This window comes from Larus michahellis, chromosome Z, assembly GCF_964199755.1.
Source record: "Larus michahellis chromosome Z, bLarMic1.1, whole genome shotgun sequence".
Classification (NCBI taxonomy): Eukaryota; Metazoa; Chordata; class Aves; order Charadriiformes; family Laridae; genus Larus; species Larus michahellis.
In genome coordinates this window covers 2,014,876-2,030,063 of record NC_133930.1, presented here as the reverse complement: position 1 = coordinate 2,030,063, position 15,188 = coordinate 2,014,876, and the positions used below count along the sequence as shown (strand labels likewise).

Sequence of the window (15,188 nt, the reverse complement as noted above, 5' to 3'; positions counted from 1 at the left end):
AGAAGTGTCATTACTCCGATTATTATCATTTCTTTTCTTTTAATTATCAGTAGTATTTGGATGGAATTGGGGGGGAAATATTTTCTTGTTTGGTAAACATAATCTCCTAAAGTGTCATCTGATAAAGTCAGGTTTGAAGGCCAGGCAGCAAACATGGTATTGTCTGTCCGTGTGCGTCCTTACAAGGGAAATTCCGAGTTAAAGAAGATCCTTACAATAACTCCCAGTATCTGGGTTATCCCAAATGAGTACCATTGCTGAGGTCACTTTATAAACCAGCTGTATTCTGACTTTTAACAAAAAAAAAAAAAGGTTAAATTTAAAATGCTTATTTAATAATCCTGCGGAACGAGCTACGTGTTGCCTCTCTCCCCTGGATAAATCTGATTAGTGCTTAAGTAATCTCGTGCATAATACCTATAAATATCAATTTCCTACATCATAGCAGCTTGCCTAGGCAGAAAGAAAAGTGGAGATGGATGGACGTACGGTCAGTGTGTCCTCTTCGCATGGAGCTGGTCCCAAGATCCATGCAATCACAAGAGAAATAACTAATACGTACTGAAGAGCTGTTTTGCTCAGCGCGCCCTGGCCGCCTGCCACGGGAGGGTTTGCCTTTATTAATTATGCAGAGAGGTTTCGGCCATTGCTCTAAACGGGATTGGTTTTAGTCCTTAGATTTGAAGCAGAGATTGGGTTCAGAACAAGGACCTCAAGAACGTGCCGTGGTTTATGTCTGAAGGTATTTGAAGGAGTAAGTCGTTATTGGAAGGTTCCTGGAATACGAGTGACTTTATGACATTGAGGTGGTTTGAGGATGCTGATGCTGTCAGCCAGCGGGCCACAGGCTGGCTTGCAAATCTGGGGACGCAGAGAAGAACAAGGTGTAGACCCCGTGAAATTTATCACCGATTCCGCTCTCGAAATGCAGTTCACAAGGAATCTCAAACAAAAAAGGACTTTGGTAGGGTTGGAACAGCCCCTGTGTTTCTGCTTTGACATTTGTTCTATACTAAACAGTGGCAGTAGAGCTTTAATATGGAGTATTGTTTTATTACTACTAATAATTATAGTAATCACAACATACTAATAAACTACTATTAATGACTACGACTATTATAGATCCTAAACATCAGCAACGATGGATATAACTGACGACTTTTTGTTCATTTGTTTGTTTGATTTGATTTAATTCCATCAAACACGTTGTCGTCTTCTCTGGCCACCACTTTGCTAGAAAAACACACACACAACCGTCTCCTCAGCGCTACATTTTGTGAAGTTGTCTCTTAAACCAGAAGAGAATTCCCCCTGTGCAGGAGTCAAGGTAGCAGGCGGAATTTAAGTGGAATTGATCAGATGGCTACTGGGGAATTGCAAGTCTATTTTATATATGCAGAAAACAATATTGTGCATATATAAACTATAACACCGAAAGAAAAGGCCGCGGTAATTGAAACCCCCAGTAGTTTGGTTAGAAAGAAATTAGAAAAAAATCTAAAGATTGGAGCACATAATCTGATAATAGTAATAACGAATTAAAAACGAGGATTTGTGGAGAGTCAAAGTACGTGGAAGATATCAAGAATTAGTAAAGTTCAGGGTACAAATCTTTTCCAAGTATAACTGAAACAGTGTTTATTATGAATTGGGTGCAAGCGGTAAAACCCAACTAAGTTTTGAAAGAACACGTGCTTTTATATGTATGGCATTGATTATTTAAAGATATTTTTTTTACATTAAAAAGAAATAAACAAATGTAGTACTATCTTGACAGGAATGGCTTAAAAAGCTTGTCCGAACCCAGCTGTTTTCAGGTCGGCACATCCAAATAAAAATGGAGCTGGAAAAATTAGCTGAGAAATTCACGGGACTGTTAATTCTTGACTCTGAATTTTGGATCGTGAAGTTTCCAGTGGTGTGGAACAAACCAACCCAACCCTGGAGCAGCTGGTGGTCACTAAGGGAATGTATTCTTGACCCTGTACTCTCCAATATACCATATAACAATAAAAATGCAATTGAAAGGCGTATGCATGTATCACAGAGGTGGTACATACCGAAAAATAAATAAGACAGAATTAAAAAAAAAAAAAAAATTAAAAAAGGAATATTTTAATATGATTGGTTATTTCCCAGGCAAGCCATGGGGCTGGAGCAAATACTTTCTTATGACCAAAAATCTTGGGGGTTCATCTTGAGTAATGAGCAGCATGAGGGTGGAAGGGTGCTGTGGGAGAGGCTGAGATCCCAGTAAGGATAACGGCTGGGTCGTGGCACAGGAGACGGGGGACATCCACGCTGAGGTCGCAGTGCCGTAGGGTGTCAGAAATGTTGCAGAAGGTTTGGAGTTGGCTTAGAGGACAGCCATTAGGCAAGTGTTTAAAAGCTTGTCTCACCAATGAAGTTACAAGTCAGTTTGGGGCTGCTGCTTGTTTCTAAGAGTTGACTAAGCTAGTCTGTTATGTTGGGTTTTTTTTTTAAATTATCTTTATTTTTTTCAACTCAAAACAGACTGGAACTTGGGAGTAAAAATCTCTCTCCTCTCCAGTTATGTTCATAGAACCGCATGGAAAATCTGGTATTAGGCTCTTCTCTGGATTCAGTTACTACCTGGATCAAACCACTGCTCCTTAATTGCTTCTGCCTTTGCGTCTCAAGGAACGATGTAGCTCTAGAATAACGTCTGCCGAAGCTCAGCTGAAACGAAGAGCGTAAATGCGTTGCTACTTCCTCACCTCAGCTCTATTCTCCATTTTCAGGACAGAGGATAAATAGTTGGGGAGCCATTCCTCACTCTGTTTCAATTTTCCTTCTAAAACTTTAATGACTAGAGAAAAAGCTTCCTCTTTTTGTCTTGTAAATACAAACCAGCACTATCCCTTCTCTCCCCCTGCAGTAATAAATGTTATATTATTCTTTTACCCGCGGATCTCAAAGAACCAAGGCAAAGGGCTGTAAATATTTTTGTCTTCACTATGGATGAGGAAACGGCGTGTCTCGCAAGAAATCATCATTAAAGCTGGAAATGGGACCCCTGATGTATAGTCTCACGCTCCAGCAGCGACTTGGCACAGTTTTCCTTGCGCTTTAGTTAACGTATTTTGAAGTTACTACAGGAAGAAGAAAGTCTTTGCGCCCCGCCGTGCGTCGGTGCTGAGGTTACGATCTTTTTGCGTCCTTATGACTTAGATGCTCCCGGTCCTGTCGCTCTGAGGTTTTGGGGAGAGGAGGATGGACGAGGTGAAGCAGAAAAATGCTAGCCGAGGGGCTTGGGAGGTGGAGGCAAAAAAAGCAAAATCCCAAAGTAGTAACTGCATTCCGGTTATACATTTTTAATGCATTCTGTATATTGGGAGATCGGTATCACTGTAATGACAGATTCCTCTAACGCTGGTCACACATAACCCTTGCTTTCTCCTTGGGATTAAGTGTTCAGCCTCCAGGCGTGATGGCGAGATCAGGTTGGGGAATTTTGCTGGCCTTTCTTCGCTGACAGCGGAGAGCAAAATTGGGTTTTATTTGGTATAAATCTTTATCTCTTTTAATCAAATTTAGAAATGTGACTATTGAACACTTGGAGATAGTCTCTCACATCAGCGTCACATTAAAGGCATCTCAGTTCTGTAATTTGCAATATAAAAACTGCTGCAATAAAAAAAAAAAATAGAATTCTACCGGCAAAGTACAATATTATCCAAATACGCTCAGAAAAATTTTCCTGTGTATGATGTGATGGGAGTCTTTTGTCAATTGAATAGCACTTACAAACGCAGCGTAGCACGAAGTAGCTTAGCGCAGTGAGATGCCATACAACAGGATGCAACGCATTTTTATGAAAGCGTTTCCCCCCCCCTTTTTTTTTTTTTCTTCCCAATCTTAGAATGTAGCTAAAATACTGCGGTAACATTTTTCTCCTCGAGTGCTGAAGAGTCGGTTTGGCTGAATCCAAGTGAACCGCTTGCAGCTTATTTGCCTTGGAGTGCAGAAATAAATTGTGTTGTCTTGAGTTCCGCTTGCTTAAGACCAATTTGGTGTGAGAATAAATATTATCCCCAACTCTTACCAATGCGTATTGACACAAATCGGAGGGTTTGTTGAGAGAACCGTCAGTGATTGACTATAAAGTGTGCTGGTAAAACGTGACAGAAGCTATGCCTTGAACATAAGAATGAGGAAAAAAAAAAATAATTCAGGACCTTTCCCTGCTGCAGAATACATATATGTCCTTAGTTAAATCACAAAATGTCTCAATTACTCCTTTATCCGTCTATAAAAAGGAGATGAAATGACTTATCCCAATAAGGCTTTGTGAAGGCATTGAAGGCATCTTTTTTTTTTTTTTTTTTTTTTTTTCCAAATACTGTGGTATTCTCAGATATCCGTATAATGGGGACTATGGAAATCATATACGCGCTTGCAAATCCTATTTGTGGTTTTGAATTTTAACTGTGTGTCATTGATTTAACGAGCATGGAAAATATGCCTGTAGCTGTACGTCATTACCGCACATTGTGTCCTCAAAAAAAACGCTAAATACGAAAGGAGAGGTTTTGCTTTGTTTGGGGAAAATAACTTCTTACAGCTCGCTGCTTTATAATTGGGTTTAGGTATACCTGTTCGTTCCTAAACGTTATTATATAAAATAAAATCGACGAATTCCAACAACGCGGTAGGCGCTCTGCGTGGCTGGGAAGACAGCGTAGCCCTTGTTTCCAGCATCAGGCTCGGAGCGGGCGCGTGGTGGGCGCAGGCGGTGGTGGGGTCCATGACCCAGAGGTAGAAGCAGCTCTCGCTCCACATGGACCCAGGTGAGGAGTTTGCTTGAAAAGCTAATGCTGGAGAAGAGCAAGAGGTGTCCCATCACTTCCCCATGGACGGGGACGCCGTAGCTGCGGGCTCGGGTCCCAAACGACACATTGGTGCGTAAGAGATTAAATCATGGCTGAAATGAAGACGGCTCCTCCAAGGGAGCCAGGGCTTCATGCAAAGAATTTCTCATCTGCTAAAGCTGGGCCATAGTTGGTTGATTATGTGGGCTTGATTATGGCGTAGAAGTACCTTGTCAGGGAGAATACCCCGAGTGCTCTTTAATCAAGTGGAGAAGGGCTTAGCAAGACCTTGGATATCTGTATAATCAAGACTGGACGCCTTCCTGAAGAACGCACTTATTCAAATGTGCTTTTGAGCTATGGATGGGTGTGATTCTGTGCCCTGGCTTAGACAAGAAACAAGATTTATTGGCCCTTTGGTCTTCAAATCTTCTCACTTGTTTTTTCTTTCTAACGTAAAAAAAAAAAAAATCTGATTTGCTGGACCGATCTTTTTTTATTTCTCAGCTGGAAATAACTGGTTGCACTGGTGCAACAGTGAGGAGTTTTATCAGGCAAGTCTGAACCAGACACTGAAACGGCTGCCTGGGCGCTAGATGCGTACCGCTTCCTTCAGCAGATGTCCGCCCGAGGGAAAGGGTGGCCTTTGGAGACTCCTTGCTTCCTTGTAAGGTTATAGTTTAAGTGATCGTAGCTTCGGAAAATACCGCCTTTCATGTCGTAGTTACTGAGCTCTGGTTTTAGACTACCTCTGGTTTTTTGGAAGGTGGTACAAAGCGTAAGGTACAACGATGTAAGGACCGACTGGGGTTGTGATTTCGGTGGGCTGCGTTCGGTACGGTGGATGCTGACTGCCACCAGTGATGCCCGAGGGCACAGTGACCTCCCCGGGAGGCTCAGCCCTTGCTGGGGACTTGCCTGAATAACGTGCAAGTTCTGATCTTCCTGGGTTTGAAACCACAGCTCTCTCCCTTCTATTATTCGGAAAAGGATAAGATATTTTCTTCTTTTTTCCTTCCTGTACCAGATCTTTTCTTCAGCTCTCGATGTGGCTTTAAGCTGCTAACGTTAGCTGTACAACTGGAAATCCAGCAGCAAAACGTTGCTGCACAACTGACACTTTTGGTTTCCATCTGCTTTTTGCTTCCATTTGCTTTTTGAGCTTGCGGATGAGAGAGGGATGGAGAGAAGATGCTGCCTTTTCAGCCAGCGGCTAGATTGTTGGGGAGTTCAGAAAAGTTCAAACATGAGCTTAGGCTTCTGTTTGGGAGTCTTGAATGGAGCAAGACCTGGAAATCATCGAATGGTTTGGGTTGGAAGGGACCTTTCAAGGCCCTTCAAGTCCAACCTCCTGCCGTGAGCAGGGACGTCTTTAACTAGACCAGGTTGCTCAGAGCCCCGTCCAACCTGGCCTGGAATGTTTCCAGGGATGGGGCATCCACAGCTTCTCTGGGCAACCTGGGCCGGTGGTGATGAAGACGATGAGATGATGAAGAACAGGCAATAGCAGTGCTATGGCAGAGCACGGGCCCCTCTCCCTCATGCAGGCAGTGAGGGGTTTCTCTGCAGAGCAGGGGAGCAGCCCAAGGCAAAGCCACGTTACGGCCCAGAGGGCTGCTGGAGGCAAAAGGCACCGTCCTAAATGAGGAATAAGTGAGCTAAGCAGAAGTGAGCTAAGCAAGAGGCGAGGAGATGACTATTAGAAACAAGCTTCAGTGGGGATAAGAGCAGAGATGCGTTACGGGGCTGCGTAGTACTGGTATTGTCTCAGGCTGAAATTATACGTAACTGCCCATTAAATGAAAAGCTGATTTGAAAATACAGTTTCGACCAAAGTACTTTTCATGATTTTATGTTAATTACAGGATCCCAAAATGATAATAAAAAATACTTGCCTACCTTTGAGTCTGTCACCTGCTGTTATTGTCTAACGATTTGAGTCCCAGCGTGGTGTTGGACGGTGACTTTCCCCTTCCAGTGCTTCCAGTTTCTCACCTTGGTACCCTCTGAGTTTAACCCCGGGCTCGGTCTAGCTGCCTGCCCGCGTACCCCTACGCTAACGGGTTTGCTTTCATTGGGGTGGCCGTTCAGTTGTAGCCCTCACCAACAGCCAGAATTTTGCCAGGCAAATTACAGGAAAGAGGAAAAATCCCAAATAAGGCGCTGCTGTTTTTCACTTTTCTTAAAGGAGGGATTTGCTTTAAGCTATGGTAGTTATTAACAGATCTTCAGATTGTTGACGGAGTTATAATGAAAACGTTCTTTTCCTTGGAGGAGTGAAGACACTGGTGCTGTCTCGTTAATGTTGTTTCTAGTCCCCACTATAAAAAAAAAAAAAGTATTTCCCATCACTGTAAAATATGAATGTGCTATCCTGCTTTTTTCCAAGCATGGAACAGAAACACGTATTGAGCTACTTCTGTGTGCGTGAGGATTTTGCAACTTTGTCTAATGCCCAGCCCATGCCAGCTCTGGAATTCCATTTATTCTGGATGTCTTTGAAGAACCCTTTCAGCCAAATGTATTCTACTAAAGCCTTCGGTTTCAATTATCAATCATCTCCTTTTTCGAACTTTAAACTTAATCTTCCTTGATGTCGTTCTCCCTACATTTTTGTTGCTGTGCTTTTTACTGCTGCTGCCATCTTCCATCCTAACCGGGATCATTATTTTAATCAAAAGACGACCTCTTTGCGATTTCAGAGCTAAGTGCTTTCGAAGGGAAGGAGATGCTCCCGTATTAAGATCTGGATATTATTTATAGATTATTTTTTTGTTGTTGTTTGTTTGCTTTCTGGTTTTGCACATCTGTTTTCATCCCTGGGCAACTGACTTGGGGGGAAAAAAAAAAGAAAAAAAAATCAAAATAAAACATGGGAAAAAAAAAATCGACAAAAAGGCTTTGGTTTTCTGCTAGTTAGCTCCCACGTATTTAATGGCGTACGGTAAGGTGTAACGTGTGTGTTTTCAAGAGATCCCGTGCAACTCACAGGCCAAAGGCATCCCTGGGATCGGCTGCGGTGGCTTCACAGACGGCAGCCGTTGCGCTGCGTGTGACAACTTCTGCGTCGGTTGCACGCGCTCGTGGCTGGAAGCTGGTTGTGTCCATCTGGTTCCAGTGAGAAGCTGCAATGTGCTGTTGTGAATCCGTAAGAAATGCACGCAGCTGGTCCCAGTATCTTTCTACTTGTATGGGAGAACCGGCTGATTACTTGGAGATGATCCTGGAAGATCTTGTAGCTGTTAACGTGGTGGGAACGTTCGTTTATATTGTGTGATTTTTCCGTTTGTGTCAGGAAACAAGGAGCAATGTTTAATGGCTGTAGTCCAGCACATTTGTTTCAACATCTGCGATAAGAAAACGAAGTCATTTTCAAGAGTAGGAACAGGCTCGTTAAAAAGCAAACAAGCCCAGCTCCTTTCCTGAGTTTGGTGCGCTGGTGTTTCAGGCGCAACGGGTGGGATTTGGGTGAAGGTGGGTTATCCCCTGGTTGGTGGTGATGCACCCGCGGCAGTCAGAGGCAGAGATTTAGCCCGTCCCGAAGCCAGCACCCTGAGCTCGGCTCGGTTGCCCGCGGCTGGGGCTGGCTGAGACCCTCCACCGTGCAGGGTGTCCCCGTGGACACCTTGGGTCAGGCAAAGGAGAATTCGGGGCGCTAATGTTTCTACTTATTCCTTCACAATTGGGCTTTTTCAAGTTATTTCTTTCTTTGCTTTCTGTGTTTTCCTAACTTGAAGCTGTTCTTGTTTTCTCTTACCTGCCGTATTTATGAACTTCCCTCTTGCAACTCCAAAATAGCGTCGTTAATCCAGTCCCGCTCTTAACCTTATATCTCTGTCTCTTCTTGCCTTCCGTGCCTTTTTCTGTGGCTTTCCAAGACCTGACTTTAATACCAGGCTATAAACAGTCCTTTCTCACTTTCCCAAAAGCTGCTATTTTTTTTTTTTGCCTTTAAATTGCTCCCTCGGGTTCAACCTGTAAGCAGCTCCAAGATTGCCATTTGATACACTTTTTATATCTCTCTACTATGATTTTTCTCTTTTTCCCATCAGTAAGAATCTGTGAAAGCTGCGGTCTCTCGGGGTCCGTTATTGATCAGTCGTTTTATATTCCTCATCCCCAACAAAAAGAATGTTGTTTTGTTTTGTTGGTTGGGGTTTTTTTTTGTTTGTTTATTTGTTTGTTTTTAAATGGATAACTGTCTCTTTTGCTTTTGTAGATCCAGGTTTGCACAGGCAGCAGTTTTTCCTGCAGCGCCCGTCGAACGTGGTGGCCATGGAAGGGAAGGATGCCGTTCTGGAGTGCTGCGTTTCTGGGTACCCGCCTCCCACCTTCACGTGGCTGCGAGGAGACGAAGTGCTCCCCGTCAGGTAGCTCCAGTCCTTCGTGGGTCGCGTAACTAACGCTACGTTCCCTTGGGCAAAGTCTGGGCAAACCACCCAGTTATGCTTTAAATTCAACGGGGTGGTTTTGGAGGCCGTGAGGTTTTCCTCCTAAATGTAATAAAGAGGCGGGATGTGTCTTTTACCCACTGCAATAACTCATCTCCGCACCCAATCTGAGGGTGGAATTCCATCATAAATGTCACCTGGCTGGTATTTAAAATGGAATTGTGAAGCTATTAACAGCAAAAATCACAGCTGAGAACTACAGCGTAATTTACTGTGTATTTTTCTAGATAGAGAGAGCACCTTAACACACTGTAGACGTCTGTTATCGATGTTTCAGGTCCAAAAAGTATTCCTTACTGGCTGGCAGTAACTTACTCATCTCGAACGTGACTGACGACGATGCTGGGACGTACACGTGTGTAGTCACCTACAAGAACGAGAACAGCAGCGGCTCGGCAGAGCTCTCCGTGATGGGTGAGTACACGAACGACTCCCGCTTTGCTTTTCCACCAAGGTTTTTAATTATTCCCATTTTCAGAACTCCCAAGTAACCGCAAACTGTACAAGTCCCTTCCCCGCTTTGGGCAGATATGGAAACCGAGCCCTGTAAATCTTTGAATACCTCCCACCGTGCCCGATAGCCTTGCTGTCACCCAGCATCTTGTGACACCGGATGCTAATTGCTGCTGCCTTCCGTACGTCGTCCTTTCCCTTTGTTTCTCCTCCCTGAAACCTTATTTTTGGCATTACAATGGATGTCTCTGTTATGCAAGCGCAGTCGATTGAAAATCAGGTTTGTAGCTGCTTTTTGATATATTTTCTTATTTATTTCACGAACAGTCAATGCGGTAAGATAAGAAAAATCAACGTATTTAACATCTTCTCGCCAAATTAATAAAAATCCAAGTAAATTCATGGAAGTCCTCACTCGGCAGTGATGCTCGGAGGGTTCTCCCCGTTAAATCCTATGAAAGCGCCCTCCCGAGAGACCCTGCTTCCCCGCCCCCCTCCAACTCCTTCCTCATGGCAAATATTAACGGAATCCGAAATTTGTTTAAATTCACGAGCTGCCTTTTTCCTTTTTTCTTTATTGAAACCGTTGAACAATAGCAGAGCGCATTAGTGTTAGTCAGTCAGATCTAAAGAACGACATAGTTAATACTTAGTCAAACAATAACATATTTTCACGTGCTGTTCATTTTACATTCTGGCTTTAAAGCTTATGTGTGAAAAATACTTTCATTAGTGAATAGCGCCTTAATTTGGATTATGGGTTATTCAGCGCTTGTATAACAATATCCTTTTATCAAGCCATAATAAAATATAATAATTAGTGGTGATGGAGGGTTCAGTTCGCTTTCTTCAGGTGCATTAATGAAACGCATTGTTTTACTGGGTAAAAATAAAAAGGTGGCTTTATAATCGTGGAAGTTAATTTACGATGGAATTGTTTTCATTATGAGGAATCAACTATCGAAAAGGCAGGTAAGTTGTCGGGCAGCATACTTTTATGTGCCTTATTGAAACATGTTGATTTTAAATCTCGTGGGCAGCGGGTGACTGATTGTTGTTGGAGAAGTAGAAATAAATTACATTGACGTTTCGCCCCAACAATAGATTGCGATATCCCTTGGTAAGCGCGACTGAGCGCTGCACAGGTGATTTCTGACCGTGTAGTTCCCACGAAACTTAAGAGTTGAGAATCTCTGTCCTTTATGTACCTTTTGAGAAATGTATTCCTGTCTGCGTCCAGCCTGTAACGAATCTAATGTTGGCTCCGTTAGGCCTTCCGCTGTAAGCGTGTCGTGTAGAAATTAAAGGTACTTAAGTTTTCCTGCCCACGGAGAGGTCTGTGGTGGCAATATGACACGCTGTGAGGATGAATATGGGATGACAAAAATCTCCAAGAGAAGACGACAGAACGGAAGTTCTTTACACTGAGGGTGGTGAGACACTGGCCCAGGTTGCCCAGAGAAGGTGGTGGAGGCCCCATCCCTGGAGACATTCAAGGCCAGGCTGGATGAGGCTCTGAGCAACCTGATCTAGTGGAAGATGTCCCTGCTCACTGCAGGGGGTTGGACTAGATGGCCTTTAGAGGTCCCTTCCAACCCAACACATTCTGTGATTCTATGAATGCCGAGATAGTGCTAAGCGTGAAACTAGAGCGAGAGGAAGATGAAAGATGCCACTCAGGAGTCTCGAGGGGAAACCAAAACTGCCTCGCCACGGCTGGAGGTCAGAGATTGCTTTGGTAAGGTTTCTGTTCCCGTGTGGAATTCAGATATGGAACAGACGGGGGTGTGGGGGGGAAAATGGAGCTGTAACTTCGGCACAGCATTGGTGTACGTTTCTTATTTTCGTGAGCTAAATCACTCATTTGTGACACAACTGCAAATGAAACATCGTGTTCGTGTATGTTTGTATCAATAACAGAAAATGTTCAAAGGATTCAAAAGAAATTACACGACTAAACTGGAGAGACGGTGACAGCAATCCCCTGATATCTGTCTTTCCAGAGCAATGTACCAAGTTACTAATTTGCTCAGAATCTGTTTAGTTTTCGAAGCCATCCTTACCAGTAGGAAACTCTCAAATGCACTGAAGTTTCTCATGTAATCATTATATCTCATAAACAGAATAATTAATGGATAGTTTTATTTTCCTCTTCGCCTAGATACAAATGCAGATCTTTCTGTGCCTCCCCTTAGAGTTCCTATGCTCGTTTATTTAACAAACTCTGAATTGCTCAATATTGACGTAATCCTTTAATTGTTACTGTACCTGTAGCGCGAAGAGGGCTAAGCGAGGCGTTTGCAGGCGGAGCGCAGGAAAACTTAACAGTCCAATAATTATCTCCTCCGAAGCTTGAGTAGACAACATCAGATCAAAGTTAGTTGCATCACGTGGCAGCAAGATGCTTTTGATCTTTTAAATAATGAGGCTGTTTGCAAGAAGCAGAGAGGATTTCACGATGGAGTTCCTCTTGGCTCTTTTAAAAGAGCTAAAAATACCCCCTTCTGCGTTGGACGTAGGCCTAAAATGGCAAGAGGTGAATGAATTTGCCAGAAGAGAGAATATATTTTGCTACGTTTTAATTTTGTATCGTGGCCTTTGTGGCGGTATTTTAGCCGCGTATCCCTGTGTAATGAAAATGAAAAGGTCCGGTGCAGGTTACCTGGTTACTATATAAATCGGTGCAGATAATCTGGTCACTACATAAATTATCTGCGCGCTTGGTAGCGTTAGAGAGCTTAGTGTTTAAAGAAATGTTTGAAGATGATTAAATGTGTCAACTACAATTATTTTTTAAATATTTTCTGGGGCTTTTTCCCTTTTGGCTTCTGAGGTTTGTTTTTTTTTTTATATAGCTTTTTTTGTTCCATGTTTCTTTAAGCGAGACTCAAAGTCTGCTTAGCTTTTTTGGCAAAGAAACCCCCCTAACCCCAACTCCCTAAATGTTTGAATTTATGTCCCTAAATGTGACACAAATCCAGAAAAAAGGTTTCTGTACCCTTATACCTACTTGCGGGATCTCGCTCTGATTGCAGCCTGGTTTGGCGGTGGGATAAACGCCTGGAATTTCAGAGATCTAGGAGAAATCGAGTTCTATAAAGCCCATTTTCTGTAGGTGGTCATAACTGAATCGATAGATTTGCTGATACACCATCATATATAATTTTTTCTTCTTCCTGCTTAGTCTCATTGGATTCTCCCGTAATTATATCAAAGAGCAAACTATAACTGTAGGGGGAGAGTGTCACGTCTTCAGAAAGCTGAGAGTTTTGTCAACTGTTCTTTGCATAATAACTCTATGATTCTATAATAATAATTCTGTGATTCTATAATAATAATTCTATGATTAGAATTATTAGAATTCTATGACTAATTCTATGATTCTATAATAATGCATATATTCAGAATTAGACTATCGATGCCTTTGAATCAAGCAGCTATTCTTAAATGGATCGAGATCGAGGTAATATATTTTTTTTTAATGTTCTTTTCCTAAACCATCCCTTAAAGAGGAACAGAAAGGGGAAGAGTTTTCCCGGAGCGTTGGGTCAGCAATTGCTGGTTTGAGATACTTTTAGGTCACTGCCTAAAAAGTAAGAGAAAGTAGCAAAAAGGAAAAAAAAAAAAAAAATTGGATCCGAGAGAAAATGTTTGCAGAAAACCGCTATTGCTAACTTTTATGGAGCATCCATATGTATAAGCTCTGTTGTTGTTGCCAATGCCTTGCATTGCAAATGCCTTTTACGGGGGAGTTTTTAATATGAAGTGGTTTTTCGGACCAGTTTTGTTTGCCTCTGCGGAAGAAAAGCTCCATCAAAGGTGAGACAAGCGGCATATAAAATCACCTCGGTCTTTTTGCCAAGAATGAAGGATTTGTAAGCGCCGCGCATCTTGGTCAAATCAGTTTTACTTCTGACTCTGCCGCACAAATTCCTGTAGCAAAATGGTTATTCCGAGATCAAGGTCGCGGAAAGCACTGAATAAAGCAGGCGTGGATCCCGTCGGGGTGTGTGAATCGCTTCGGGAGAGAGCAGTATGAAGAAGGAAGCCTGCGTCACTGTAACGCCGTTTGACGCGGCAATGAAAGCATGAAAAATGAGCGGCTTTCTCAGGTTTCCTTTGTGAGCTCATCTCGCGCAAACGCCCCGGTCCTGAAATATTTACAAACCCAGTTACAATCTGTTGCTAATGTTAAAAGTCAAACCCAGTGATGTACATGATTGGTAGATACTCATTGAAAAACAATTTCCAAAATGCAGCAGGTTCTCCGCTGTTATAAACCGGTAGAGAAGCAGGCAGGTCTTGGGTGGATGGACGGACGTCGCAGCGGCTCTGCAGAAGCTGGTGGACCCAAGAAAATTTGAGTAATTATTTCTCTGCGATTTGACTAACTATTTCTCTGCGATCCCACACCGTGGGGTACATCAGACTTGCTCAGGCCTCGCTATCTCGTTGAAGAAAGCAAATACAGAACAGGCTATTTAATTATCTTCTGCTCCGAGTTTATGTTCTGTGCGGAACAGGGCATGTGGATGTGGGAGCCGGCAGACAGAGCTGCACTTTAATCTAGGATAAATCTCGTGATGCTTTACTCCAGGCAAAGAAGAGACAAATGTACATAAATCCCAATCCCTCCCCAAAGCAAAGACTGCTCCTCTCCCGTTCCTTTTCCTGATAAGTTTCAACACTGACAAATTCCGCGTAAAGGGAAGCGTTGATACCGGTCGTTACATTTCTCGCAGGTGTAACTGTTGAGTCTGTGCTGTGTAGGTTTTCCATCCCTGCAGCTCCTCTCTCACGTCCAAGTGTCCAACGTGTTGGTCTTACGCCCTTTCCCAGAAGGTTGATGGAGCGGAGATACCTTGTTCTCACTGAGATGAGAGAAAATTAATGCTACCTGAAAATATTTGACTTCCATATTTAAATTAAGCGTTTTGAAGAGGCTTCCTTTTCAGGGTATTGATGTGGGACCAGCAGCCCAAACTCTGTTGGAAATACAGGGTTTACCCGCTGAAACGTAACTGGGCTTTCAGAGATGAAGGTGCTGGGCTAGATGGATCAATAACTCTTTCTGCGTTCACTCCCCTTTATTTAGAGAATTTTAAAAATGTATTACCTGATCGATAGCGTTCAATGGCTTCGCAGAAGCCAGTTAGAGTTTCCAGCCAGGAAAAATAGATTGGGAGAGTGGTTAAAATGAATTTTATGCAACTGAAGCTGAAACATTTCCCTTTGAAGTCAGTCACCTACCGGTGCGTTGCTAATGGGGGGAGCATGGTGTGGTCGCGCGGTGCTAAATACAAGCAGGGACCAGAAAAATAATGTTATGGGGATACCCCGTGCCTGATCCCAAAACGTTAGCTACTCCCTCCAAGGATTTTTGTTTATACCTAAGAAAAAATTAAAAATGATAGTACCAGCGGAGAAAAAAACATAACTAATGGGAAAAACA

At 43.0% G+C, this 15,188-nt stretch overlaps 1 protein-coding gene across 2 annotated transcripts in view; it reads left to right on the top strand.

Annotated features, from left to right (window-relative positions):
* Nucleotides 1-15,188, top strand: part of DCC (DCC netrin 1 receptor) — a 592,501-nt gene that overhangs the window by 288,682 nt on the left and 288,631 nt on the right. For both annotated transcript variants that reach the window (XM_074568848.1, XM_074568847.1), the window contains exons 4-5: nt 9,052-9,202; nt 9,561-9,697. In XM_074568848.1, the coding sequence (XP_074424949.1) occupies nt 9,052-9,202; nt 9,561-9,697 (288 nt within the window). The remainder of the gene's footprint in view (nt 1-9,051; nt 9,203-9,560; nt 9,698-15,188) is intronic.